This window comes from Arachis ipaensis, chromosome B9, assembly GCF_059453495.1.
Source record: "Arachis ipaensis isolate K30076 ecotype BB chromosome B9, ASM5945349v1, whole genome shotgun sequence".
Lineage (NCBI taxonomy): Eukaryota > Viridiplantae > Streptophyta > Magnoliopsida > Fabales > Fabaceae > Arachis > Arachis ipaensis.
Window position 1 is genome coordinate 158,353,410 of NC_142444.1, and position 27,471 is coordinate 158,380,880.

The following is a 27,471-nucleotide window of genomic DNA, read 5'->3' on the forward strand; positions in this document are numbered from 1 at the left end:
TTAAATACTTTAAATCTTCTGAAAATTTAATATTGTGAAACAAAAAATAGCATATTTTCAGCTTTGAAAACCGACCAATCTCTAGAATGATAAAAGACAAACTTATTTTAATTTGACGGTGAATAAAAACAATTTGTGTCGGCCCTAAAATAATATATTCAGTTATTATTTATTAATAATAAAGATGTGCCTATTTGGCTCTTTCATTGCACTATCACTATGCCACTATGCTATAATTGATTTGACGCATTTCCTTTTCATATCTTTATTTTATATTCAATCACAAAAAATAAAAACATAAAAAAATAATAGCTCATTAATATTTATGAGTGTGGCAGTGTCTTTGTGGCTAAAAAATTTGGATATAGAAATTGGAGGGGTGTTATACCTTAACGTAATAATTTTTTGTGTTTTTTAAAATTATGGGAGATACACAAATCAGACTCTTCAATTTGTGTTTAAAAAATTTTAAAAATTTGGGGTACACAAATCGGACAATCCGAATACAAAAATCGAACGATCCGATTTCTGTACCTCTTAAAAATCGGACGATCTGATTTATATTCTGTAAATTAAATCATCCCATATTTTAAAAAAATATCACAATAGATCACAATTTAAAAAAATCATCATTATTAACCCAATATTAAAAATAAAAATGTGTCTTTGTTGTACACTCTATTTATTTATTTTTGAAGATATGAATTTGGAATGAGATAAGGAGGGAAGAGAAAAAGTGTGTGAAGTGTGAAGCGAGGATCGTGTTGTTTTAGAAGTACACAACAATCGGAACTGAAAGTAGTAAAGTACAGAACAGAACACAGTGCAGAGTTATGGGGCTTTGGTTCTGGGATGCTTTTGTCAACTGGTTACGCAGGTCAGCTCAACACAACACTCTTTCATTACTTTTTCTGTTTCCCAATTCATATGCTACAATTGAATGTCTTGTGTTGAGAAACTTAATTGATCATGGATCATTGATGAATCATGCTTTACACTCCCCCAATACTACTACTCTCAACTGGGGTTAAAAAAGTCCATACCTTTGATCAATTTTCATCGCACTGAATTATGTTCCTATCATAACTTGCTACCCTTTTCTTAATTCATTATAGTGGTTTACTGGTTTACCATAATAATCTTTGTTATTATTCCCTTGTGCTAGTTTCTTTTTCAAGCAAGAGATGGAGCTATCTCTGATTGGCCTTCAGAATGCTGGCAAAACTTCCCTTGTAAATGTTATTGCGGTATGTTATATGTAACTAAACCTTCAACATGTCTATTTTATGATTTCTTTTACCTGCCATGCTGATGCTGATGCTGAGTTTCTGTTTGATTCTGCTCTAGACTGGTGGATTTAGCCAAGACATGATCCCGACGGTAACATCATCATTTTTCTTTATGCAACTGGAAGATGTCATTGCTGCAATGCATTTGTTTTGCTCTATTTATACAAGCTTCTTGTTTATTGATGAAATTTGTGGCCTATATGCATGCAGGTAGGATTTAACATGAAAAAGGTAACCAAAGGGAATGTGACAATCAAATTATGGGACCTTGGAGGCCAACCAAGGTTTCGCAGTATGTGGGAGAGATACTGCCGTGCTGTTTCAGCTATTGTGTATGCCCTCGAATCACTTTTATGTTAGAATTTTCTGTGGTGGGCTTCTATTGAATGTCAAGGCTCTCCTTTGATCTTCTTTGGTTCAATAATAGCTTCTGATGTAGTTTTAAGTTCTAAGGACAAAGGAATTGAAACTTCAAATTTGAAAGAAAATCAAATTAGTGTCATGAAAAATGTGTATTACATAAAGAGTATAAAACTAATTGGTTTAATTTGCAATCTGTTTTCATTTCCTATGTTAAAATTAACACTGCAGATTTATTTTGGACATTAATTCTCTATATCTTCTGCTGAGGCATTGTGTAATATTATTTCCAATCTTCACCTAATAGGATAATATGTCTACAATTGAAAGAAGGAGCATCAACTTTGAACTTTAGTGGCACCAAAATGAACAAAGTATAATGAAGACTTTGTAATCCCCATGGAAGACATAACAAATTTTCATCTATATGATCTCTCTTTTTAGAAATCCATGTAGATTATCTATGTACACTAGTATGCTAAGCATGTTATCATCAACTCTGTCTCTCTTGCAACCTGCAGTTATGTTGTTGATGCAGCTGATCATGACAACATACCTATCTCTAGAAATGAGCTTCATGACTTGTTGAGCAAGCATTCTTTAAATGGCATTCCCCTGTTGGTTCTTGGTAACAAGATCGACAAACCAGGGGCTTTGTCTGAGCAAGAGCTGATGGAGCAAATGTAAGTCTCTTGTTGAGATGTATATAACATGGTGCTGAATCAATCAGAAAGTTCGCTTAAACATTTCCATTACAGGAAAATTGTAAATCAGATAATTCATAGTTACTAATTTATTAACATCTTATGTTTCGTTACTTTAATTTGTAGTTACTAATTGAGGTTGTACTTGTATTACTTCTAGTCAATAAAATTTGTTTGATGTGTGCAGGGAACTAAAATCCATCAATGAAAGAGAAGTTTCTTGCTACATGATCTCATGTAAAAACTCCACAAACATTGACACAGTTGTTGATTGGCTTATTAAACATTCAAAATCAAAGAATTGAAGCTCAAGTTCTGGCATATGAATCCATGTGTGCTGTTAATACAGACTGAAACCAAGCTGGTTGAAGTGTGATACTAATACTACTGTTTTTTCCTGTTTTGACTGGCTTACACCAAATCAGATTCCATGTGTTTTTACTTTTTATATGTACATTATTATTTATTAAGATTTTCATCTGAGAGATATGCATTATAATTTGAGATTATTACTCATGCTACAAGTGTGATGGATTTAAATAAATAATTGTTTTACACTTGTTTTTCAATGTAATTGCTAATGATCTGAGAATGCAGGGAAAGTACTTGTGCTGTAAGTCAATGACAGAACAGAACAGAAAAAAGAACACATCTGAAAATAATAAAAGTGGGGCATTCCGAGAATCGAACTCGGGACCTCTCGCACCCAAAGCGAGAATCATACCACTAGACCAAATGCCCATGTTGGGAGAAGTTATTTGTATGTCTAGTTTTTTGTTTTAGAATTATTTATCCATCAAAAGTCAACCTTCTCTAAATAATATAGTTAGATCTATACAGTATGTTGAAGTTTGTTATAAATTAGTCTGGTAGCTTTCAACTTTTCATGATCTGTTAGGTGACAATTGGTTACATTTGTCATTCAATCAGAATCAAGATTATCTTCTCTCTATCTGTAGTTTCTCTTATTAAAATTGGTCTGCACAAAATGCTAACATCTGCTTACCTGGATAGAAGATTCTGATTGGTTCTGCCAATTACAGAAGCTAATTTTATTTTCCTAGAATTCACCTGTTGACTAGTATGCTCTTGTTTTTTGTTTTATAGTTCAAGACCATTATGACTTACAAGTTACAACAGTCTCTTCTTTTCACATGATTCATTTCCAAGTCTTCACATGTCACATGCAGACATGCTTGCTATTGGTAAACTAAACAAATTACTAAGACTAAGACAATTGATTTGCCAGCTTCAATATCTCCAAAAGTTAAAAATGTTTGTTCCATTATTGATTCAACTAACCAACTTGTTGACTTCACTTCAAAAAGGAAATAGGGGCATTCCGAGAATCGAACTCGGGACCTCTCGCACCCAAAGCGAGAATCATACCACTAGACCAAATGCCCTGACGGTTGTGGATTTGTTTAATAATTAAATTCAATGTGCTTAATAATAATTAGTTAATTACGTATCTTATACTTTTATTTAGCACGTCATTTTATGATATTTAAAGGCATTATGAATTATAAGAAATTAATTAATACACAAATAAAAATCTTAGGTTAGTTGACTAATTAACTCGTTGTTTCGGCTAAGTACATATTAAAATTCAAATTATGTTTTGTATATGCATCAATTTTAAAGATGCTATAGAAAAAATATTACTCATAAAAATCGAGACGAAATGCATGATTATTTGATAGCCGACCAACACATCATCTATATTAGTGCATGAATATTATTGTCTGATCTGTTTTGAGGTAAATTGATCCGCAATTCACTGTTATCCACAATTTTTTCTTTCTTTGTTTTGTGTGTGTTTTCCATCTCCTCCTCTAATTTTTGTTGTCTTACAAGAGGAAGAAAGAAGGAGAGAGAGGGGCAGAGGGAAAATAAGAGAAGCATCTCATTGCAAAAGGAAATTGAATCCCATCCCTCTCCCTACCTCCCTCTCTTCAATCTTCTTTCTTTATCATATATATAATCATGGCCACTTTCGGAGGAACCCAGCAAAAGTGCATGGCATGTGACAAGACGGTCTACCTTGTTGATAAGCTTACCGCCGATGGCCGTATCTTTCATAAGGCCTGCTTCCGTTGCCACCATTGCCGGAGCACCCTTAAGGTCTAAACTTTTATCATTTTTATGATCATTATGCATATATGCATTAGAACTTTATCACGTCCATATGCATGAACAATTTCGTCACATTTCGACACGACGCAATGATGTCTTTGAATTCATGTAGACGACTTCGGTTTAGAATCAGTTTCTATGATACATGCAAGTTATTATCATCAAAATATATAATTTGAATAGGAGAAAATGTTTTTCCAATTTCTTAAATGCACTGGTTTAATTTAAGGTTTCTAAAAAATGACGAATTTGTTGTTAATAATAAACTATTGAAAAAAAAGGTGGGTTTAAGGTTTGTTTGGGTGAGCTTCTAAAAAAATATTTTTTTTGAGTTATTTTCTTTTAAAAGATCTTATGAAAAAGTAAAAGTAATTTTATATTTGGATATTTCATGTAAAAAGATCTTTTTATCTATCAATTATGTTTGGATATAACAATATAAAAGTAATTTTTTGTTTATTTATTACATGAAAAACATCTTTTTTAAGGAAAAAAGATATTTAAAAAAAAGATGTAAATTACAGTTTCTCAAAAAAGATGTTTTTCTGATTTTTCTAGTGCTTTTACTTTTACTATTCGAAATTTGCCAAACACATTAAAAATTAAAAAAAAAAGAAATTTTTATCAAAATAATGGCGTCCAATCAAACACTTATTTGGTGTGACGATTTTAACAATGTTTTCAGCTGAGCAACTACTGTTCTTTTGAGGGGGTGCTGTACTGCAGACCACACTATGATCAACTCTTCAAGAGAACTGGTAGCTTAGACAAAAGCTTCGAAGGTAAACATACTTAACATGTGGAAATTAAGTTAATTAATTATTATTTCTTTTAATTTGCCTTCCTTTATTATAACAGGAATTCCCAAAGTCCAGAAAGAAAGACAGCCCTCTGAAATTGAGGTGATTATTAATTAATACATTTGAATCCACCCATTTTCTTGCATCATTTGTCATGCCAAATTAACTTTCCATTTTCATCTTATAGAGAAGTCCTAAACATATCTCAAACGTGTTCGTGGGCACCACAGACAAATGTGTTTGTTGCAAAAAGACAGTGTATCCCACTGAGAGGGTAAATACTAAATACTCTTTATAAACTATTAAATTAAGTATTGATTTGATACTAATAATATTCTTTTGTGGCTATTGTATTAAAGGTTACAATTAATGGGACTCCTTACCATAGGGGCTGCTTCAAATGTACATATGGAGGTTGCACTATAAGCTCATCAAACTTTGTTACACATGAGGGGAAGCTCTATTGCAAACACCATCACATTCAACTCTTCAAAGAGAAAGGGAATTACAGCCAGCTCGAGAATGACGTCAACACCATTGCTATTTAATTTTGCAGGAATATAATCTTGCCACTGTTTTGTATGATGGATATGCATGCTGCTCTAATTTAATTTATTTATTACAATTATTAATTTTGTATCGCTTGAAAAAAAATACATGTAGTGCTTTGTGTGGATTTGCTATACAAGCATCTTAATTGCTGTGACTGTGATGCTTTCAGCATTTTCCCCCCTCAAAATGAGTACTAGAGTATGCAAATGTCATTACTCCTTGTGATAATTATTTATTTTTATTTTATTTTATTTTTGTTTACACTTTGAATCCGGAGGCTAAAACACAAACAAAATAGTGAACATGTAAGCAATGTTACAGGAAAATTTTAGATATATAAGGCAGGTTAAAAAAGAGTCTCAGACCCAAACAAAATACTACATAGAAATAAATCAATAACGTATTCCCAAAAGTCAAAAATCAAAATACAATGTACTATTAGCAAAGACAAGGGATGTCAGTTACTATAGTCAAGAATGTAACGAAAAGGATAAAAGGGTTAATCATTAATGTTAAATATATATAGTTACATCGATTTAGCTTAATCTGAAAAACGATTTTTAAAAAATCACCAAATTTTATAAATCTAATGAAATAACTCGAAAAATAAAATTAAGAGATTCTGATTCAACCATAAAAATTAGTTAAATTATTTAAGTAGAAAAGTTCCCAAAAGCTTAAAATCATGAGGCATATGAAGAAGTTTGTATAGTGAGAAAGCTAAACAATCGCACAAAGACGGTAAGTGGAAAATGACAAAACCCAATTAGGCAATTAGACTCGTCCTTGCGTCACAAAAATGAAAAGTGAAAAATCAAAATTCCCAATCCGCAGTACCAAACAAAAGGGTATTCGTGTAAATTGCACATTATTTACGCTCGGATCTTTGGTGGCTTCTCCATCAAGAAAATGAAATCATTACTGCGTCAACTTCACCCTCTTCCGAATATTCAATTCGGTGAGAAAGAAATAAGAAATAAATAAGTTTATCCCCTTCAGGTTGGAGAGGGTATCGTATCAATCTCCAAACTAATATATAATAATAGAGTAAAGAAAAAATTATGTTAATGAGGCAGTTTGATATTTGGCATGCTGCAATAGTTTATCATACGGCTCAAATTAACATGGTTCATAACAACAAAACAATCAAGCAGAAAAAGAAGATAAAAATCTAGGAACATATATAGTCACAGAATTAAATATGAAGACTCAAGATACAATTTGTGAATTCCATTTTGTGCAAATGAATGTCATCTCAGAAGCAGGCCTCCAGCAGGCAGCAGCAGCATAGAGCAGCCAAACTGCAACAACAATTCAACACGTTCCAATAATTCACATTAGAATCGCTTGCTTACAACACATACTATCAATAATAATGAAATTTCATAGAGTCAACAAGTTTCTGCTTAACAAAAATAATGAATAAATTACTCTAAATGACATATTAATTGATTGTTGACTCCTTCTTTGTTAAGGAACCTAATGAGTCCCTTCTCTCTTGTGTTCATTCACGGAACATGCATAAAGGAGAATACGCAAGTTTATACGCCAATGGTTACAAGGATCCACTGAGTTTTTTCTTTAATTATTATTATTATTATTATTTTAAATATAAATATAAATATAGATAGGATTTTTGTTTCTTAAAATAAAAGGACGAAAAAGACCCTATACCAAGAGTGGGTGAGGTGGTTTAAGTTATTGTGTAACCCCCGAAGCGGGGCCACACACCCGAAAAAAACGACATCCACATTGGTTAACGTGACGGAGACCAAAAGGAAGCGTCAGTGATACCAAACATCTCAATCTAACTTCTAAGTTCTAACGCGTCAAAGTCGTCTGCGCCGTAAGCTAACGGTGCGCCGTCCACGCCGCCAGCGAGTCAACTCAGACTCAACTAAAACTCGCAGATCGTACCCGATCTGAGTCACCGCATCCGATTCAACCAATCAAATTTCATTATCATCATCATCTATACACACAGAGAGAGAGAGAGAGAGAGAGAGACGAACCAGCCTTCCATGCAGCCAGGGCCACTTGAATTCTGTTGAGGAGGCGGAGGTTGAGCGTACTGAGGAGCATACTGCGGAGGAGGATATCCCTGCGCCGGGTAGGCCGGCGGCGGAGGGTAACCTTGCGGCGGATATCCCGGAGGCGGATAAGCGTCCTTTCCGTATGACTCCGGCGGATAACCTGTTTCTCAAATAAAAGAAATCGCTAAAGATCGTAGAATACAAGCATGTTGAAGAACGATTCAGGAAAATCCGATCCAGTAATAACAGTGACAAGCATAAGTTGAATCTAATGTGCTGCCTATAAAGTAATGATACCTATCAACAACAAACAGGAAAAAAAAAGAAAAGAAAAAGAAAAATTGATATATGAAGAAAGGAAGAGGGAGGACCTTGCGGCGGAGGAACGCCGACGGGTGGTTGCTGCTGGTTGTAGTAACTCATTATCGATGCGGAGAATTTGAGTGATTTGTTATGCTTGGTGTGATTTTGTGGAAAAAGATATAAGGATTATGATATTTATTGATGGCTTTTTCTTTCTCTTCCTTGGTATTATAGGTTGTAACTGAGGCCAGCCTGGTGCTTTGTTTTTTCTTTAATTTTTTTTATTTCATTTCATTTTTATAACCTATCACAATTATCCTCATTTTTGTTCCCACATGATTTATATTTATAATAGTATATAAAGGTACTATAATACAAGAAGATAGAGGAAAAATTTACAAATTCAAAATATAAATTAAATAAATTCACATTTATAATTAGAATTTAATTTTGTTATACACAATCAATCCATATGTTATCACGTAGCAAAAATATATAAAAGAATTTTAAATTTATTAGTTAAATAACTATCTAAACACATGAATTTAATTGAATTATCGTATAAAATATTTTATACTACTGTATATTAAAATTAAATTTAAATTCAACAAATTTAAATTTATAATTAAATTTTATAAATAATATAATTAAATTATGAATAAATTATCAAAAATATACTTGAATATTTTTATAGTTGACAAAAATATACTCAAATTTTGTTATCGACAAAAATGTCCTCAAATAATTTAAAAACGTAATAAAAATGTTCAACATTAAATATGTATTCTCAAAAATATTTTAGAGATTGAATTTTGATGCGATTTTTTGCAAGCACGATTAGAAGAATGATATATTTTTATTTTTAAAATTTGGTGTTTTTTTGCTAATTATATATATTTTTTATGATTTTTTTGTCAACGAACAATAATACTTTTAAAAAATTATAAAAAATATATAGTTAGCGAAAAATTACCAAAGTTTAAGAGAATTAAAATATGTCATTTTTTAATTACGCTTGAAAAAAATTATATCAAAATTCAATCTCTAAAATATTTTTTGAAAAATACATATTTAGTGTTGGATATTTTTGTCTGAGGACATTTTTTCGATAGAAAAATTCAGGTGTATTTTTATTAGTAACAAAATTATTCGAGTATTTTTTTGATAGTTTATCCTTAAATTATATTATAATTATCATAAAATTTGATGACTATATAGTCCAAAATAACTTAATAAATACATGCAATTAAAAAAATTAAGTAAATATATCCATTATATATAATATATTTTTTTTAAATTAGTTCAAACTTTTTTTAAAAATATTTTTATTATATATAATTTATAAAATAAAATATTTTATTAATTACCATCTTGATTAATTTTAAATTTATTATTATTATTATCATATTTATGTATATATAAAAGTGAATAAATAGACATAACATTAATGTATATAATTCTTTTTGTTATTTTAAAACTTGAACCAAAGACTATATATTTATTAAAAGAATTAATTATTTATTATCTTGCTTCTATACACATTTAATAGATAAAAAAACGATCGATCAACCGGTAAGTCTATATAGATCAGAGCTTATTCAAACAAAGAAAATTAGTCAAAAAAAAAAAAAAAAAAAGCAAAGAAAATAAGTTAGAACTAGGTTGGATGGAATGATCAACTAAGGAAGAAGCCGCCTTCTTTTAATGCATGGACAATTATTTTGTAATTAAAAAAAAAATTCGTACCTATTTCCAATTTTCCATATTTTACAATTAAATTAAATGTTGACTTATTCTTGTCCATTTTGTTTATCTTTATTTTATAATTGAGGAGTATTATGATGTCAATCTTTGTTTTTCTAGAATGAAGAAATAAAAGTAAAAGTAATGGTTTCACATTTTCTGTTTCAATTTGATATTTTCTTTTATGTCTTTTCAATTAAACTACTATAACACATATACCAATTTTATTAATTTAGATGAGAAAAAAAATTAAAATTATTTCTTCCATTAATTCTATTACCATAAACATGTTACTAGTACTTATATAGTTATATTAACACATATGTATGGTACAGCATAACATAACTAAAAAAGAATATTTTATTCTTTCTAAATTTATTCAATATCAAATTTCCTTATTGTTTTAAATATGTGAAATTACAATGAAGATCGAAGTTGGTCAAAAGCTCTGGATCTTTATTCTCTGTTCCAGGAAGCAACGTATATGTAATTGTACTCTTATGACCCATAAAGTCAAAGAAAGAGACCAGAAGATTGGAGTTGGGATAAAGATATGGCTCTACATTTGAGAATTGAGATTATGGAGACAGCAACATTAGCAGGCTACTGCATCTCTATGTGTATCTGCACTGCATCAATGATGAGCATTCTGAAATCATTAGTACTATATTCTGTTTCTGTGGCTAATAATAAGAATAAAGGTAGCCTAGCTAGTCTGAATTATACTACTCTTTTAGCTGATCCTGCCCTTTCCATATTAGCAAATAATTTACACTTTTTGCAAAAATGTTATTTATTTATAGTTGGTTAGTAATTCTAATTATGGTAAGAGGTATGAAATGGTAACGTTTAACTATAATTTAATTAAAAAGTTTTTCATTAGAAACTCTTTAATATTCATGGTTAAAGTCAAATGAGCAAGGTTGTCAAATTCGCGAGTCTAAGTAAACTCGTGGAGCCGGATTCGACTCGCGAGTTAACTCGTAGACTCGTACGAGTTCACCTGTTATGATATATATATATTTACTCAATTCTAACCCTTAAAATTAATAATATCAATCTTAAAGCACATAATAAATTAAAATAGTAGCATACATTATAACAAATACTTTAAAATACACATTCAAATCCTCTTTAATTATTCTTATACAAATACAACATAGAACATACAAAATTAAAAATTCTAAATCCGTAATACTAAATCTTTATTAATTGAACATTGAACAATATCAAATAACCAAATTAACTCTAATCAAAATAATTAATTACTAATCAACCATGAATGGATGAATCATCCGGCCATTTAACATAAACGATAAGCAATAGACTAAATTTAGAAGCAATAAAATTAAAAAAAAAAAAACTAAATCAAGAAGCAAAGACTAAAAGAAAGGGCAAAAGGCATACACAAAATAGAGGATACAGAAGAAAAGAAGGGGCAAAGTCCCAGCAACAGCAGATTGAAGACAAGAGTGCAGCAGCACAAAACGATGGCGATAAAGAGTCATGGATTTCACGATGGCACAAACCAGAGCAAAGATAGGATTGTAGGAGAAGTAGTCAAACTTGTGAACGGTGATAGCACGATGGAGTTGTGGATAGTGGAGATGCGAAGAAATACAAAGCAGAGGGCAACATAGATAAAATTCACAAAGACAATGGCGTAAATCAGAGCAGAGGTAGCAGACGCAGACGAACAGCAGCAGCTCGACGGGGAACGGCGACCGTGGCAGAACATGGAGAAAGTGAGACTTGAGAGAAACGACGCAGATGAGTGAGTTGTGAGTGAGTTTTCTTTCATTCTTTTGGAGTGTTATCGTAACCCTAATAAAAAAAAGTATTTTTTTGTTTCAAAATGACGTTTTTTTTTAACAAAAATGAAGAAAAACACAAACTCGCTATCTCGGTCCTAGACTCACGAGTTTGTCCGAGTTTGACCGAGTCTAGTCGAATTTACTCAGGATATAGTCTATGGGCGAGTCAACTCGATTCCATATCTAAACTCGTAAATTCGTACGAGTTTACGAGTTAACTCGAGAGTTTGATAACAATGCAAATAATAATAAATAAGAGTGTAAAAAATATTTGTAAAAAATATTCCAACACTTAATTTCTGATTAGAGACATATTGTCACATATAAAATTTCATTTGTTGCATTACTATTTTTTGTTAATTTTACCTGTGTATATTTTGTCATGTTTTTAAATAATTTAAGAATATTTTTGTTGATAACAAATTTAGGAATATTTTTGTCAAAAAAAATAATTTGAATATATTTTTCATAATTTACCCATAAATGTATGATTATAGAAATAAAAGCAAAAAAACATAAGATATGAAATGTAATTTATAGAACTTGATGGATATTCTCTTTTGTTGAGAGACAAAAAATATTTTATATAAACATCATGTTGATAAATGACTCTGATGTTATCATTGTTCGATTATTAAGTCAGCAATAATAATATGGAGACTACTTTAATAAAGATACTAAAAATATTTTTTTTTACAGATGTTTATATATATCATATTATTATTGGATATCTTTATTAAATCGGTTAATAATAATTTATTTTTTAATACACCAGAACAAAATAAATTTATTATACCAACAATAATAATTCAATTGTCTACATTATAATTATTAGACCTAATTTAATCTGATCGAATTACACCATCTAAATCGAATATCTTTAAATTTTTTAATAAAAAGACAAATATATCTCTGACTTTTTGTTTTGTAGACATTTAAATGCCTAAAAATTTAAAAATACAATTAGATTCCTAAAAAAAATTGGGTTTATTGTTATTATTATAAAAAAATCGATTTTATTATAATTTATTAAGAAATTAAAAAATAACCGATTCATTAATACGTCCAATAATAAGCATTTTACAAAAAGACATTTTATGCATATTTACGGAAGCATCTCCCTGATAATATTAATTAATTTCGTCGATTACAAATTCAGAAATTCATGAAAAGGAAATGAGAAACGTGTGTAAAGAAGAAACTAAAAACAGTGTGATAGTAGCATGCAAAGCAAGTGATAAAATCAATTATTATTCCATGTTTGGTATCCCAACATTTGACCTCTAATACCCAAAAACAGAGTAAGTAATTAAGCAAGCTACCACAACAAAATTAAACCAAATTAGCTCACCACCTCTTAACTATTATTATTACTCTTAATCCAATCAAGCAAAGAGTAGTCACAACGTCACTGCCTAACACAATTAATATAAGACACATACACACTTACAGGTGATCGAAAATAATGGCAGCAGGAGGAGGTGGAAAGGCTGATGATGACTTTCAACCTCATCCTGTGAAGGATCAACTTCCCGGTGTTGATTACTGCATTACCAGCTCCCCCTCATGGCGTATCATCCTATATCTCTTTCTCCTTCTTTCTACTTTCTACTCTTAATGCTTCATTACCCATTATTATTATTTTGTGTTTTTTTTTTTCAACAGCTGAAGGGATACTACTTGGGTTTCAGAACTACCTCGTTATGCTTGGCACCATCGTCTTTCTTTCTACCTTACTTGTCCCTTTGATGGGTGGTGGCAATGTCAGAACACAACACAACACAAAACCTCACCTCTCATTCCTTCTCTCTGATCAATTTGCTCTTCTTGCAGGTGGAGAAGGCTGAAATGATACAGACTCTGCTGTTTGTTGCTGCCATTAACACTCTCTTGCAGACATGGTTTGGAACAAGGCTTCCAGTGGTTGTGGGGGCTTCCTATGCCTTCATCATTCCCGCTATTTCCGTTGCTTTCTCCTCAAGGATGAGTGTTTTCATAGACCCTCACCAGGTTATTCTTGCTTGCTTACTACCTCTCTACTGTTTCAGTTTTTGAGTTCATTCTTGATTGAATTTTCAGAGATTTAAACAATCCATGAGAGCCATACAAGGTGCACTCATTGTTGCGTCCGTATTCCAAATCATAATCGGCTTCTTGGGATTCTGGAGAATATTTGCAAGGTATAACAAAAACAAAGTACATTTTGCTTCTCTTCTTAAATCGGTTTATATTCATTGCTGTTGCTGATATTCCAGGTTCCTTAGTCCCCTCAGTGCGGTTCCCCTTGTCACTCTTACTGGCCTTGGATTCTTTGCGCTTGGCTTCCCAAAAGTATCTACATTCTTCTTCTTTTTTCTTGCACATTGCTGCTGAGTTTCTTCTTCTAACAAGTGAAATCATTGGTTTTCTTTGGATTATGAAGTTGGCAAATTGTGTTGAAATTGGGCTCCCTGCATTGCTTATTCTGGTGATATTTTCCCAGGTATGTTACTTTCTTAAGAGATGTCTGTATAACTCAGCTTATATTAACATATCAGAACAGTTATACATTTTGAATGAAACTATTCTACTATTTATGTTAGAGCTATGCCTTTGCAGTACATTCCCCAGATAATGAAATCAAGAGTAGTTGATAGATACTCAGTAATATACTCTATTGGAATTGCATGGGCATTTTCTGAGATTTTGACTGCAGCTGGTGCATATAAAGGAAGATCACCAATTACTCAATTGAGTTGCCGTACTGATCGATCCGGGTTAATTAGTGCTGCTCCTTGGTTAGTCCTAATTAAACAGTTTGCTTGTTTTAAAGAGAATCATGTAGTGGTTTCATAGCTGTGTGTGATGCTTTGTGGCATAAACAGATGATACTTAAGATTGCAAAGCATCATCTAAAGAATTCTCTTTTTTTTATTTTGCTCATTTATGCAGGTTAAGAGTCCCATATCCATTTCAATGGGGAGCCCCTTCTTTCAATGTTGGTGATGCTTTTGCAATGGTTGCTGCTTCTCTAGTTGCAATTATAGAGGTTTGATTTAACATTTTCTTTTCATTTCCATGCAAACTATGGTGATAGTTTGATCAGTAATCCTTTTCCTACATTGATTTAAATTTAAATTTAATTGTTTTCTTTCTATGGAGCAGTCAACTGGGACATTCATTGCAGCCTCAAGATTTGGAAGTGCAACTCCTGTTCCACCATCTGTCCTTAGCCGTGGTATTGGTTGGCTGGTACAATCTGATTCTTTAACATTCCAATCTGTATGAGCATGTAGCTCCACAAAATGAAACTTATATGATCCAGTTTCAATGATTTCAGGGAATCAGTAATCTTGTGGATGCCTTTTTCGGCACGGCAACTGGATCCACTGCATCAGTGTAAAAAATTTGTTACCTTTAAAATCATTTGTATATAGGCTAAGGATCTATGTTAATGTTACTCTTTGGTATTAAGTGAAAATGCAGGACTCTTGGGTTTAACACGAGTTGGAAGCCGAAGGGTCGTTCAAATATCAGCAGGATTCATGTTTTTCTTCTCTATATTAGGTGTTACATGCATTACTCTTGTGTCAAAGTGACAACCAATTTGTGTTTTAGTCTCTTAGCTGATAGAGTCATGGTGTGTAGGAAAATTCGGAGCGGTTCTTGCTTCGATCCCATTGCCAATTGTAGCAGCTGTGTACTGCATTCTCTTTGCCTATGTAGGTATGTGTGTTCACTTTAATCTGTTACTTCAGTTTCAATACTTGCTGATCTTGCTGTACTAATTTGTTTCTGCACTAAGCAGCATCAGCAGGCCTTTGTTTTCTTCAATTCTGTAATCTGAACAGCTTCAGAACAATGTTCATCATTGGCTTTTCTCTCTTCATGGGCCTTTCTGTTCCTCAATATTTCAATGAATATCTGTTAATATCTGGTCATGGCCCTGTTCATACTCGTTCCATTGCTGTATGTATTCATCTATATCACCTTAAACACTGCCTATGTTTGAATATTATATAACTGTAACTGAATTTTCAATGTTTGACATACTACTGCAGTTCAACAGTATAGTGCAAGTGATTTTCTCATCTCCAGGAACTGTGGCAATTATAGTAGCTTACTTGTTGGATTTTACCATGAGTCGCGGCCACAGCGCAACGAGGCGTGACAGTGGGAGACACTGGTGGGGAAGGTTCAGGAACTTCGATCAGGATATTAGAACCGAAGAGTTCTATTCCCTGCCTATGAACCTTAATAGATTTTTCCCTTCATTCTGAATACTGAATACACCAGTATGTATAAAACAAAATGGCAGATTATAGCGTATTATTGGATGGATTATTGGCTAGCAGATTATAGCTTTTATTACTAAGTAATCATGTTTCTATTATGTAGATGAATCTAACTACTTATAGTTTGATGGTGTGCTACATTTCTGTTTCATGTGATCTGAGTAAAAGTGCTGATAAAGAATTCAAATATATATCATTATATAATATTTTTTAAAAATAACACAAAAATTTGTTCAGGATTTGGACTTAGAAATAAGGATGACCCTTGGAAACAGGCTTATTTGGGTATTGCTTAGAACTAAACGGACCCCATGTCATGCGGGAATCACGCTACTATGCTGTCAACACAAGGTGAAAACAAACAAAAGAAATTGGTATTTCCAGCCCAAAAGAGAAAAAAAAAAAAAGGGAGCATCGTAGTCGTAGATATCAACCTAATAATTGGTAGGAAGCAACTGGATGGTAACATTTAGAGTGGATTTCGCTACATGAAATTGTTGCATAATAAAAACATAAAAGGAAAATGTGATGACTTACATCAAATTACCTAATAAAAATTTGATATTATTTAACTTAATTATTGTTAATTATGATGAAGCTACGAAAATAAGTTGGTATAACTAGTGAAGAAAGAAAATAAGTGCAATGGTGGAGGCTATGGTGGTTGATGATTAAAATTTTGCGAGAAAGAAGAGAGTAGGAAGAGAGAAATGCGTGATATTAAGGCATTAATACACCAATCACCTCTTTACTCATTACCACTGCCTTCCACACACTCTCTCTCTTCTGTCCTATGACTTGTCTCTGTGCTTTGATAACTCCTCCATTCACCATTTTCCAAAACGGAAAACACATTAGGATTGGAGACTGTTTCACACTCAAAATTCACAAAACAAGGAAAATAAATTAAACCCAGCAAACAGACAAAAAAAGAAAACTTGAGAGAGAGAGAGAGAGAGAGGGAAGAGCACTTAATATGTCAAACACAAATCCATAAAGACCAACCCCCCCAATGCAATGACCCATCACCGCACTCCCATTACTACTCCTACTACATCCTCACCCGCCACCCACCACCACCGCAATGTCTTCTTCCTCCGCTAGCATGCTGTGCGTCGAAGACGCCAGCGAAGCAATCTCCGACCACCCCTCTCCGCCATCATTGACAGCACTCTGGCAGCCCTACGACGATGATTCCGACATCAGCGAACTCATCGACGCAGAGGCGCGGCACATGGCGTCGGCGGATTACCTCCGGCGGTGCGGCGATGGTTCGGTGGACGTGAGCGCACGGTTGGACGCCATCAACTGGATGTTAAAGGTAGGCCTTGGTAAGATGCAAGAAGCAACGTGGTTTCGTTGTTATGTGACATGGTTTTGGCAATGCAATGCAGGTGCAGGCATTCTATGAGTTCCATCCAGTAACGGCCTTCCTTTCCATCAACTACATGGACCGCTTCCTCTCCCTCGTTTCTCTTCCGGTACGATCCAGGTGGGCATTTCAGCTACTATCCGTGGCGTGTTTGTCTGTGGCGGCGAAAATGGAGGAGCCACAAGTGCCTCTCTTGCTTGACCTCCAGCTTTTCCAGCCAACCTTGGTGTTTCACCCCAAAACCCTTCGCAGAATGGAGCTTTGCCTCTTGTCTAATCTCAACTGGACACTCCGTTCCGTTACCCCCTTCCATTACCTTCATTATTACCTCACCAACCTCCCTTCTTCTTCTTCTTCTTTCAACCGGTTACAGTTACTCTCCGCTGCCTCCGACCTCATCCTCGCCTCCACCCGTGGTAACGTAATCTACCTTTTTCTCTTTCTCTCTTTTCTGTTTACTGTTGTCTTGATTTTTGTCACCATGTGATTAGTGATTAAGTTCTTGGAGTTTCCGCCGTCCGCCGTGGCAGCTGCCGCCGTCCTCTGCTCAGCTGGCCACCACCACCCTCATGTATTCCACCACAGAGTAAACCATGTATGATGATGACTAATATTTTGACTTTAGTATGCAGTAGTTGGTTCATTAATCATTACTTTTTAGTACTGCGACTTTGTTAGTAGAAGATTTTTCTTAACTTGTGGTAGTAAATTTGTTTGTTTTGCTTTTTCAATTTCAAAAGTATGGAAAGCTGCACGTCACACTCACACTCTTCATTACTATTTTCCTTTTTTATTATTCCAATGAATCTTTGTTGGTTTTTTCGGATAGGAAATGGTGAGACGCTGTCACCAACTAATGGAGGACTACGTGCTGGACACGTGTCCCGCATCCACCACCAAAGCCACGCGAGGCCACCCGCCACCTCAGAGCCCCGTCGCCGTCCTCGACGTCTCCACCTGTGCCAGCTGCGACACCCCTTCTTCAGCCCGCCCCCAACATGACCCGCCAAACAAGCGGCTGCGATCCTCTCCCCCGGATGTACGGCAGCCGTAATAAGACGGGAAACATCCTCCCAACCCATCATCATCATATCATATTTATTATTATAATATATGTGTAACCTTTTTTGGTATCTTTTGTCAGAGAGAAAAGAGGTTCCTTTTTTTCCCTATAAAACACTATTTATATCTCGATTATAAGACCAAGGGTCATGATTTGGTAGATTCTTGGTCCGGCTAAAGGTGACTCTATTTTTTATTATTATTACTGTGATTTTTTAATTTTGGTGTATTATTATCAATGCATAAAGTAAAAATCAACCTGTTAAGTATATACTTGTATGGATGTTGATGTTGTTGTTAGTAATGATTGTGGATCTATTGAGTTTTGTTTAGTTTAGTTGTTCAACACTGCAAGATGTTTCCATCATTCCCTTCCTCTTTTGGAAGCACAGTTTGTGTCTGTGAATAATGCATTGCATTGCCTGAAACGCCCTTTTTTCTAGTCCATAGCGTTTGTGTTAATGTGAGGGCAGAATAGTAATTTGGGGGGGATGGAAATGGTTGTGCGATTGGGCCGCAGGAAAAGGTACTGAGCCACAGGGGTTGAGCCACGTATCCAACAATCGGGCCTATAACGGGATATTGAAAACAACACAGCGTATCCCGTTGAAAACGCAAGGTGTGGTGGTGTTGGCTTTGGCGAGAATGGTAGATCTCGTGATGAGCGAGAAAAATGAAAAAAGAATTAAGAGGGAGGGTGGCGTGGACATGAGGAGTAGATGCCACGTAATGAGGGGCTTGAACGTTGAAGGAGTGTGTAATAAGGTGGTTTTGACCAACAATCAAGAAATGGCGTTGGAGGGTGGCACTGTATGATATTAATCACATCGCATAATCGGCTCATATTTATGCTCAACTTTTAATAATAATTGGTCAGTAATTTTTGTATTTTGTAATTGTCAATTCATCATTAATAATATTTTTAATGGTGTGAAATTAAATTCAATTATGTAAAATTATTCATTTTTTTTTATAATTAAATACTGACCAACTTTTTAAAAAATTATTAATTTCGAGACTTTCTCTTTAAGCAATTATTAATAAATTTGTTAGTCTTCCTAGGCATAGTGATGAAACCTTGATTTTCTTGTAATTTGTCTTTATGAATTGTTCTTGTATATCTCAAATATATTTCGTCCAGTCACCAAAAGAAGTATATTGAAAGTGTGTATAATATTTCGAAGTCAGTATATATTATTCGAAATATATAATTTAAAATAATATTAAAAAATGAAATTTTAGGTACAGTTATATCTATGTAAAATTAATAATTGAAAGCCGTTAAATAAAAATTTATTCAAATCATTGAAATTATTTAACGACTCAGTTAATTGTATCTAAATTTAAAAAAAAAAAGATAAGAATCACTTTTTTCACTCCTTAATCCTTATTACTCATATTTTTACTCAATGAACTCTTTAATTGTTAGTTGGACTTGTGATGAGCATATCATGAATTCTATTAGTATTATTTCCCTCCCAATCATGACACAATCAAAAAGAGAACATGCTAATAAAATTTTGTAAGAATGAAAATTTAGATACAGCTTTGTGAAATTAATAATTGAAGCCGTTAAATAATTTAATTAATTTGACTAAATTTTTATTTAACAACTTTCAATTATTAATTTCACGGAAAGGTAAATGTAATTGAATATTTTTTTTTAGAATAGATAGATACAACACAAGGAGTTAATATTTTTGTTGCTATGCCCCTATGCATGCAAGTTTTGTGCACATAGGGGATTGCCCTTGCAATTGCATGCATGCTTTGGTGCATGAATTATTGGTATTGTAGTCTCAGGGGGGGAGACTGGTAAAGAAGAGGGGGTTAACTAGTGGCAGTGGGCCTACAACCACGTGGCTCATTTAGTCAATTTTGAGGTCCCATTACAGCCTGGAACTCCAACACTTCTCATCGCTAAATTTCCGGCACTGCACCATTTCTCTGTACAATACATGAGAAACCACTTGCATCATCATCATCATATTATTATTATGCATTATTTTGTCATCTCTGTCCCAAATTTAATCATTCCAACGTTTATTACATTTTAATAGCAATTAATTCTACTCTGCTTATTACGTAGTGGTGTACAAGACAAATTCGTTTAATGAATGAAATGTCCATACCATGTGTGTTAACTGGAAACTATAAAGGTCGGGGTGGAAAAAGAAAAATAATTATTTTCAATTCAATTACTAATATTTAATCGCCAACAAATTAAAGAAAAAATCAATTAATGGAGTAGCATCTATCTATTTATAACATATAAAAGTTAATACTAAATTTTTTTATAATGAGTAGTATAAATTATTTTTTTTTCTGTTAATGATGTCATGATAATAATTTTAATGACTTAGTAAAAGATGGAAATTAATCAATTATCCTTTTTTTAGTAAATTTTTTGAAGAAAATTTAAAATAAAATTTCTTATTTTATTCGATTAAAATATAAAATACTAATTAAATATAATAAATATACCATTAAAAATATCATAATAATAATTATAAGAATTTCAGTTATAAATATTAAAATACTAAATTTATATATATTAAAACTCTTACTATTATACTATTTAGTTTATTTATGTATGCTGCATAAGACTTTTATTACTCTTTATTTCTTAATCTTGCATACCAATTATAAAAGACTTCTCTAAATAAATTTAAATTTGGCATATCATCTTACTAGATACATTCAAATATATCATGACTATAAAGTTAATTTATAATTTTATATTATATTTTTAATATTTTTCATTCTCATTATTTTTTTCTAATCCAAGTGAGTTCAATTTTAGTACATCTATTTACTAGATACATGTAAATATATCATGATTATAAAGTTAATTTATAATTTTATATTATATTTTTTTCATTCTAATTCCTTTTTTTTAATTATTTACAAACCAAAAAACACCACGTAAGAAGACAAAGTATGACAATTAAAACAAATCTAAACATAAAAATAACAAATGAAGATGTAATTTTATACAATTCTAATATAAAAGGCCTATCTTTTTTTCTAGATTTCAAATTTTTAAAATAATAAATTATATTTCAGTTTGTATTACATTTTAGTTAAATAATTATATGAATTTATATATACAATTCTGTAAAATATTTTTAATATAAAACACTTTAAATTTAATACTAATTTATATGTTATTTAATTAATTTTTAAATAATATAATATTTATTAAAATACCTTATATAATATAATTAATTTATCCCTTTACACATTGTGTAAATCTTACTCTACTTTATTTTTCAAAGGGTAAAGTATATTTTTTGTCCTTAAAGTTTGATAAAAGTTTCAAAAATACCCTTAAGTTTTATTTTGTTTCAATTTTGTCCTAAAAGTTTTCGATTTGCATCAAATATACCCCGAACGGCTAATTTTTCAAAAAATTTAAGACCAATTCAACAACAATTTCATAATAACAACCCTCAACACAAGCAAATCAAGCATAGTTTTCATGCATTATTGTTAGATTGGTCTTAATTTTTTTGAAAATTTAGCCGTTAAGAGTATATTTGATGCAAATCGAAAATTTCTAAGACAAAATTGAAACAAAATAAAACTTAAGGATATTTTTAAAATTTTTGCTAAACTTCAAGAACAAAAAATATACTTTACCATTTTTTGAATCAGTAATGCCAGATGAAACAAGGGCCCACAAACACAGCCTGCAAATTGTAGCTAAAATAATGACATCAATAACTAATTCACCCCTTATATACTTTTCCAATTTCTATTTAAGAGTCTGTCTTTTGATAAATAAATTGTTATATATATCGGACAATTTAAACTTTTAGTTTAACCCTACAAATAATTTGACCACATAATTAACCACCCAAATTAGTTAAAAAGCAATGTTAGACGTGGCAGCAATTTCTAATATTGGAAAGGTACTGTGAATGGCAAATAAGAGTTAAAGACTCTAATGACCATGATTAGTACAGTTGATTAATCATATTAACCCTGTTATGTAAAATAAGGACTAGCTCCAGAGAGCGTTTGAATAAATTAAAGGAGCATTGACAGAGTGGAAAAAACATGAACATATCAAGAAGATTATTAGAGCATTTGTGCTTCAAATCCTAAATTTAACACTATTATTATGTGTGTGTAGTAGTAATAACTAATAAGATAAATTAAAGACATATTATTTTAGTTTTAGACATATATTCCGAGTTGGGTAACCTACTACTACAAGTGAAGGAGCAGAGTTGAGAGACACACTTGCGCAGAGCATGGGAAACAGTAAAATTTTGATGAATTGCGTTTGACTAAGCATCTATCATAGCAGTTGAGACAGCTGGAGTTATTTATGTAATTGTTCTTGAAGCACCACATAATTGGAACACAATTTCTACTCTCTAAGAAATCAGAGTGTGCGTTTTTTCTTTCATTTAATGCTTCTTCCGTTCAACCATCAATCAATATGAGGGGAAAAAAAAACACAGGTTCTGCTGTACTAGTAGTGTTAATAGAGGGAGGCATGCATCTATTAAGTTTGTACTGCATTGGAAGTTATTGAAACCAATAATTATAATTAATGGAAAACCATATCTATTATGTGATGGTTGCAAATCAAATTCTAATGAATAATAACTAAATGTATTATTGTAAAACTCATGTTTAAAATTTTCATAGAAATACTAAACTGATCTGATTGTACTGTGTTGAAGATAGTATATCCGTGCCTCTGCAAAGTTTTGTTAGTATGTCCATTAATTGGATTGTGACTATATTATCTTTAACAAATTTTAGTTGATTTATCATTAAAAACAATAGTTTGTATTTATCATAATTACTCATAAAGGCTTTGATATATTAAACCCTGAGTCTAGAATACATAAGATACAATTTAAAATTATAACCAGACACTTGTTTAAAAGAACTAATAAGTTAATTATTAGACTAACTTAGGGCTTGTTTGGGTAGGTTCATAAGTGACTTTAACTTTTAACTTATGAAAAGATGTAGTATTAATGTCTGGTACAATTTTCAAAACAAAATTGCAACTTTTTAAAAAGCTATTTTGGTGCTTAAGGAGAAGTTAAAAAAATGACCTCTCTCATAATAAAAAGCTTTTTATCACTTTTCTCTTAAAATAAGTACTTTTAGAACTAAAAAACAAATACAAAATAACTTATTTATAAACTACTTTTAATATAAATATTTATTGTTTAAACTATTTCTTCAAAAGTAACTTAATTAAGTTATTTATCTAAACTGGGCTTTAATTTGGTTAATATTTTTTTTAGGTATTCTATTGGGGCCTAGGCCCAAAAAAGGACTAGTGTCCGATCCATTTGGGTCACAACCCTATGGCCCATGGGGCTCATATTGTTCTTGAGGCCTAGTTGGAGTCATAGTGTCGGCCACCAATTGGGTCATAGATTGTAGTCTCATTTTGGAAGCATTTGACAAATCAATCTAGTCAAAAAAACATATTGGGTTATTAACTCAGGTTTGGTAGATCATCTAGCCAGTTAATACGGATTTGACCAATTTAATTATGATTTCATAACTATGCATGGATCAAGGTAAGTAAAAGATTTTCAAACTTCATACTCAAACCAGGAACATGCTGCTATTCAATTCAATGGAATCATATTGTAGAAATTATATGCTACCAATAACTCAACTTTATTTTGCAGGCAGAAAAGTAGAAAACTCATTACCACCACGTTCACTGGTACCTAAAAATTAATTAAATGTTGGCTTGTAGCAATTGAATTTCGCTGTTCATTGAATTGTGCTATTCCCAGAGAATAATAAATTGATCATTACTGAATACTGAGTGAGTTGTTGTTGTCTATGAACCCAAGTCACACTCTATCTTTTTCATTTTCTAGGCCTAAATTCTCTGTGTTTGGCCTACATGTTTGAAATCACAAAACTTGACACATGATACACTTTGATCCAATTTTATCAAAGCCTATTACATAAGATATATATTAGACTTAAATTATTGGTTAATAATACACATGAATCTCAACAAAACAATATCAAAATGATAATGTAGAAATTTGAATACCAGAATTAGGGGTGTAAGTTACCGAACCAAACCGAAATTTATCGCAAAACCGAACCGAAATTTACAACAACCGAATAAAAACCGAAAAAAATTGGTTTTTTTTGGTTTTTTTCCGATGTAAACCGATCGGTTCGGTTCGGTTTTCGGTTGGCTCAACAGAAACCGAACCGAACCAAACCGAATCGCAGAAGTGGTTTAGTAATACATTGAAATGGAAATTTTAGACTTAACAAATGTGTTTGTTTTATGTTTAGTTGTTGGAATGAGTTGAATTGTGTTGAATTTGAATGTAATGTAATATTATTTTAATTTATTGATTGTTTTGAACATCATTTTACTAAGATTAATTTTCTATTAGTTAGGATTTAAAAACCGAAAAAACTGACCGAATCAAACTGCTTTTGGTTCGGTTCGGTTCGATTCGGTTGTTGCACAAACAACAAACCAATTGATTGGTATTATATAAAAACCGAACCAAACCGAACCGATAACACCCCTAACCAGAATTTTAGTAATTTATTCATTTTCCTTAGAAGTAGTACCCGTGCAAACGTCAACATAAGTTGTGCATGGATAAATAGATAATGTTAGTGTACGTCTTTTTCAAGAGTATGGGTTTAGAGTTTTAACTTTGGCTGATGATATGGGCGGTGAGGGTTAGATTTGGATTTTAGCCACGGTGCTATTTAAGATTTTGGTCCTACACTACTCACTCATACTTTCCACTTGCACTCACCACACTGTACGGACGAATGTACACTTCCTTCTTTTTGGGTTGCTGATTATTACAATTCCCACCTTAGATTAAGGATACCATGATTTTCATTGTTGACTCAATACAACTCTCACTTTTTGAATTAATTTATCAAAATTAAGTTAGACCAACTGAATTATTCTAATATAAAAGCATTGTTTATCTACATTGTTTTTTTCTGTTGTTGCTAGCTGTTGTTTATTTATTTATTTATTTATTGAGTGGGATGAAAGGGATAAGATAGTTCAATTATGGATTAGAATCTTGGTAAAATTTTAATAGTTAATGTCCTTTCTATTTGTTTTTTTAAAGTAGATTTAGATTTAGTTTGGTTAATTTTTTTTAAGTAATTTATAAAAGTTAGTTTTTAAAAGATAATTTTTTAAAAGTGGTAATATTTATATTTAGTAAATTAAATTAAAAATAATTTTTAATAAGTATAAGTAATAATAAATGCGTTTGATAAAATAATTTTTAAAATTTAAAATACTATAATAAATATTAATGTAAGAATTAAATTTGGATATTAATTAATGAATTAGGTTATATTAACTTTTTTAATTTTGATAAATACAAGTTATTTTTAAAAAATTCTACCTTAGTTCTTAAGTACTTTCAAAAGTATCTTAATCTTTTAAAAACTGTAAATATAAATACATAATTTTTTTTATTTATCAAACACAAAATGAGAAGCTTGTATTTTTTAAATTTTTTTTTAAATTTTATCAAATAAAATCTTAATACTTTAGAAAAAAAAATGCACTTTTACTCTCTCTAAGATATATACACTATTTATAATTTAGCATTTAATTTGAGTCTGAATTAGTCGAGGCAAAACTCCAGATGTTAAGCGGGCAAAAAAAAAAATGTATTATTAAAAATAAATAATTTTTAAAATCATTATTAAAAATAATCTAAATTCATAAATCTAATTGGATGAGTGTGTAAAATTTTTTATATTCTCAATACATCAAAATTAAACTCTATAATTTAACTCTAATTTTTCTTTTAAAAAATTGTGCAAAATAATCCTTGATATTTTAAAATGATAAAATTAATTAATTCCTAAATAACCAAATTACCACCGCACAATTTCAAAATAATTTACCTTTTGTTTTATTTGTAATAATCACCAGCTAATTGAAGTTGACCCATTATTTGAAGGAGTACTAGGTCAAAAATAGTGATGGGCCCAAAGCTGCCAATAATTTCCGTATCAAGCAATTGCAAAGTTATGGCATATGATAGCTGGATTTGAACTGTGGTGCATTTATAGTATTTATACACATGGTCTCATCAGGGAAAATAGTGAAAGAAATTCATTCTTTACTCTTCTCTTAACATTATTGTTACCCTCTTTTCAGCTCTATTTACATTAATTAAGCATTATTTTCCCTTCTTGCATTTAGCCTTGTAGGGTTTGCTAGTGTTTACGTTTAAAGAAAAAAGGAACTAGGAAGCTTCGTTAATTCTGCTTCCGAAATGGAGAGAAATTAAAATAAAAATCCACGTCCATTTATTATTATTAAATTGTTTCTAACCAAACATTGACCATTTGGTTAACCTATCACATTTTAATATTAATGATGGGTGGCTCAATCTTGTTAATGGTATGTAGGGCGGTAATTAGTTGATTTGCTGTAAATAAATGTAAAACAATTAGGGGTGAGCATGGTAGCGGATACTTGATTACCCGTTCGAATTCGAACCGAACCAATTAAATTGGTTTTAAAATCAACGGGTAATCGGGTCCAATCCGAATCAAACCGATGATTTTTGTTAGTGATTGGTTTGGGTATCGGTTTTGGGGGTACGGAACCCAAATCAACCCGCGAACCCGATCATATATTAATTAAATAAAAAATATAAAAAAAATATATATGACTTTTTCATTAGACAATGATTATTCATTATTAATATGTTTAGATTTTAATGATTTTAGTTTTTAATGTATTTGGTATTTAACATGTTTGGATTATTTCTATTGATGTTACATGTTTATTGTACTTGTTCAATTTTTAAGATAAAAATTTAGTTTTTTTTTAATGAATTTCAAAGTCATCGAGTACCCAATTATCCGAACCGAACCAATCCATTCTTAATCGGTTTGATTTAATTCGAATACATATACAAAAAATACAAATTCGAACCAAACCAAACCAATTACATTTTGATCGGTTCAATTCTAATTTTACCATAAATCTGAACCAAACCGACCCGTAC

At 31.6% G+C, this 27,471-nt stretch overlaps 5 protein-coding genes and 2 non-coding genes across 8 annotated transcripts; 4 read left to right on the plus strand and 3 right to left on the minus strand.

Moving 5' to 3' along the window:
* The first annotated feature begins 664 nt into the window (after positions 1 to 664).
* On the plus strand, positions 665 to 2,862 carry LOC107619256 (ADP-ribosylation factor-like protein 8b). The gene is made up of 6 exons (XM_088500243.1): positions 665 to 877; positions 1,166 to 1,247; positions 1,348 to 1,380; positions 1,500 to 1,621; positions 2,171 to 2,332; positions 2,541 to 2,862. The coding sequence occupies exons 1-6, from the start codon at positions 834 to 836 to the stop codon at positions 2,656 to 2,658; spliced, it is 561 nt and encodes a 186-aa protein (XP_088356369.1). The 5' UTR covers positions 665 to 833; the 3' UTR covers positions 2,659 to 2,862.
* A 160-nt stretch (positions 2,863 to 3,022) lies between these two features.
* Positions 3,023 to 3,094, minus strand: TRNAP-UGG (transfer RNA proline (anticodon UGG)). The gene has a single exon. It is a non-coding gene; the product is annotated as a tRNA-Pro (tRNA).
* A 593-nt stretch (positions 3,095 to 3,687) lies between these two features.
* Positions 3,688 to 3,759, minus strand: TRNAP-UGG (transfer RNA proline (anticodon UGG)). The gene has a single exon. It is a non-coding gene; the product is annotated as a tRNA-Pro (tRNA).
* A 234-nt stretch (positions 3,760 to 3,993) lies between these two features.
* LOC107616767 (LIM domain-containing protein WLIM1-like) lies at positions 3,994 to 6,049 on the plus strand. Its single transcript, XM_016318696.3, has 5 exons — positions 3,994 to 4,477; positions 5,175 to 5,271; positions 5,348 to 5,391; positions 5,477 to 5,563; positions 5,649 to 6,049. Exons 1-5 carry the CDS (start codon positions 4,340 to 4,342, stop codon positions 5,835 to 5,837), a joined length of 555 nt encoding a protein of 184 aa, XP_016174182.1. The 5' UTR covers positions 3,994 to 4,339; the 3' UTR covers positions 5,838 to 6,049.
* Positions 6,050 to 6,900: 851 nt separating this feature from the next.
* Positions 6,901 to 8,496, minus strand: WIH2 (proline-rich family protein). The gene is made up of 3 exons (XM_016321700.3): positions 8,246 to 8,496; positions 7,854 to 8,034; positions 6,901 to 7,142 (listed from the first exon to the last, which is right to left on the minus strand). The coding sequence occupies exons 1-3, from the start codon at positions 8,295 to 8,297 to the stop codon at positions 7,097 to 7,099; spliced, it is 279 nt and encodes a 92-aa protein (XP_016177186.1). The 5' UTR covers positions 8,298 to 8,496; the 3' UTR covers positions 6,901 to 7,096.
* Positions 8,497 to 13,163: 4,667 nt separating this feature from the next.
* On the plus strand, positions 13,164 to 16,146 carry LOC107619292 (Xanthine/uracil permease family protein). Its single transcript, XM_016321548.3, has 14 exons — positions 13,164 to 13,305; positions 13,400 to 13,497; positions 13,568 to 13,744; positions 13,814 to 13,914; positions 13,990 to 14,065; positions 14,157 to 14,216; positions 14,333 to 14,511; positions 14,666 to 14,762; positions 14,879 to 14,965; positions 15,054 to 15,112; positions 15,189 to 15,280; positions 15,362 to 15,439; positions 15,522 to 15,682; positions 15,775 to 16,146. Exons 1-14 carry the CDS (start codon positions 13,200 to 13,202, stop codon positions 15,991 to 15,993), a joined length of 1,590 nt encoding a protein of 529 aa, XP_016177034.1. The 5' UTR covers positions 13,164 to 13,199; the 3' UTR covers positions 15,994 to 16,146.
* A 542-nt stretch (positions 16,147 to 16,688) lies between these two features.
* LOC107616136 (cyclin-D4-1) lies at positions 16,689 to 18,713 on the plus strand. 2 transcript variants are annotated; one of them, XM_088499621.1, is made up of 4 exons: positions 16,689 to 17,329; positions 17,403 to 17,796; positions 17,872 to 17,975; positions 18,210 to 18,713. In XM_088499621.1, exons 1-4 carry the CDS (start codon positions 17,093 to 17,095, stop codon positions 18,432 to 18,434), a joined length of 960 nt encoding a protein of 319 aa, XP_088355747.1. In that variant the 5' UTR covers positions 16,689 to 17,092; the 3' UTR covers positions 18,435 to 18,713. The 2 variants fall into 2 exon arrangements, with proteins under 2 accessions (XP_088355747.1, XP_088355748.1); XM_088499622.1 differs by lacking the exon at positions 17,872 to 17,975 and having other exon boundaries at positions 16,766 to 17,329.
* The last annotated feature ends 8,758 nt before the right edge of the window (positions 18,714 to 27,471 follow it).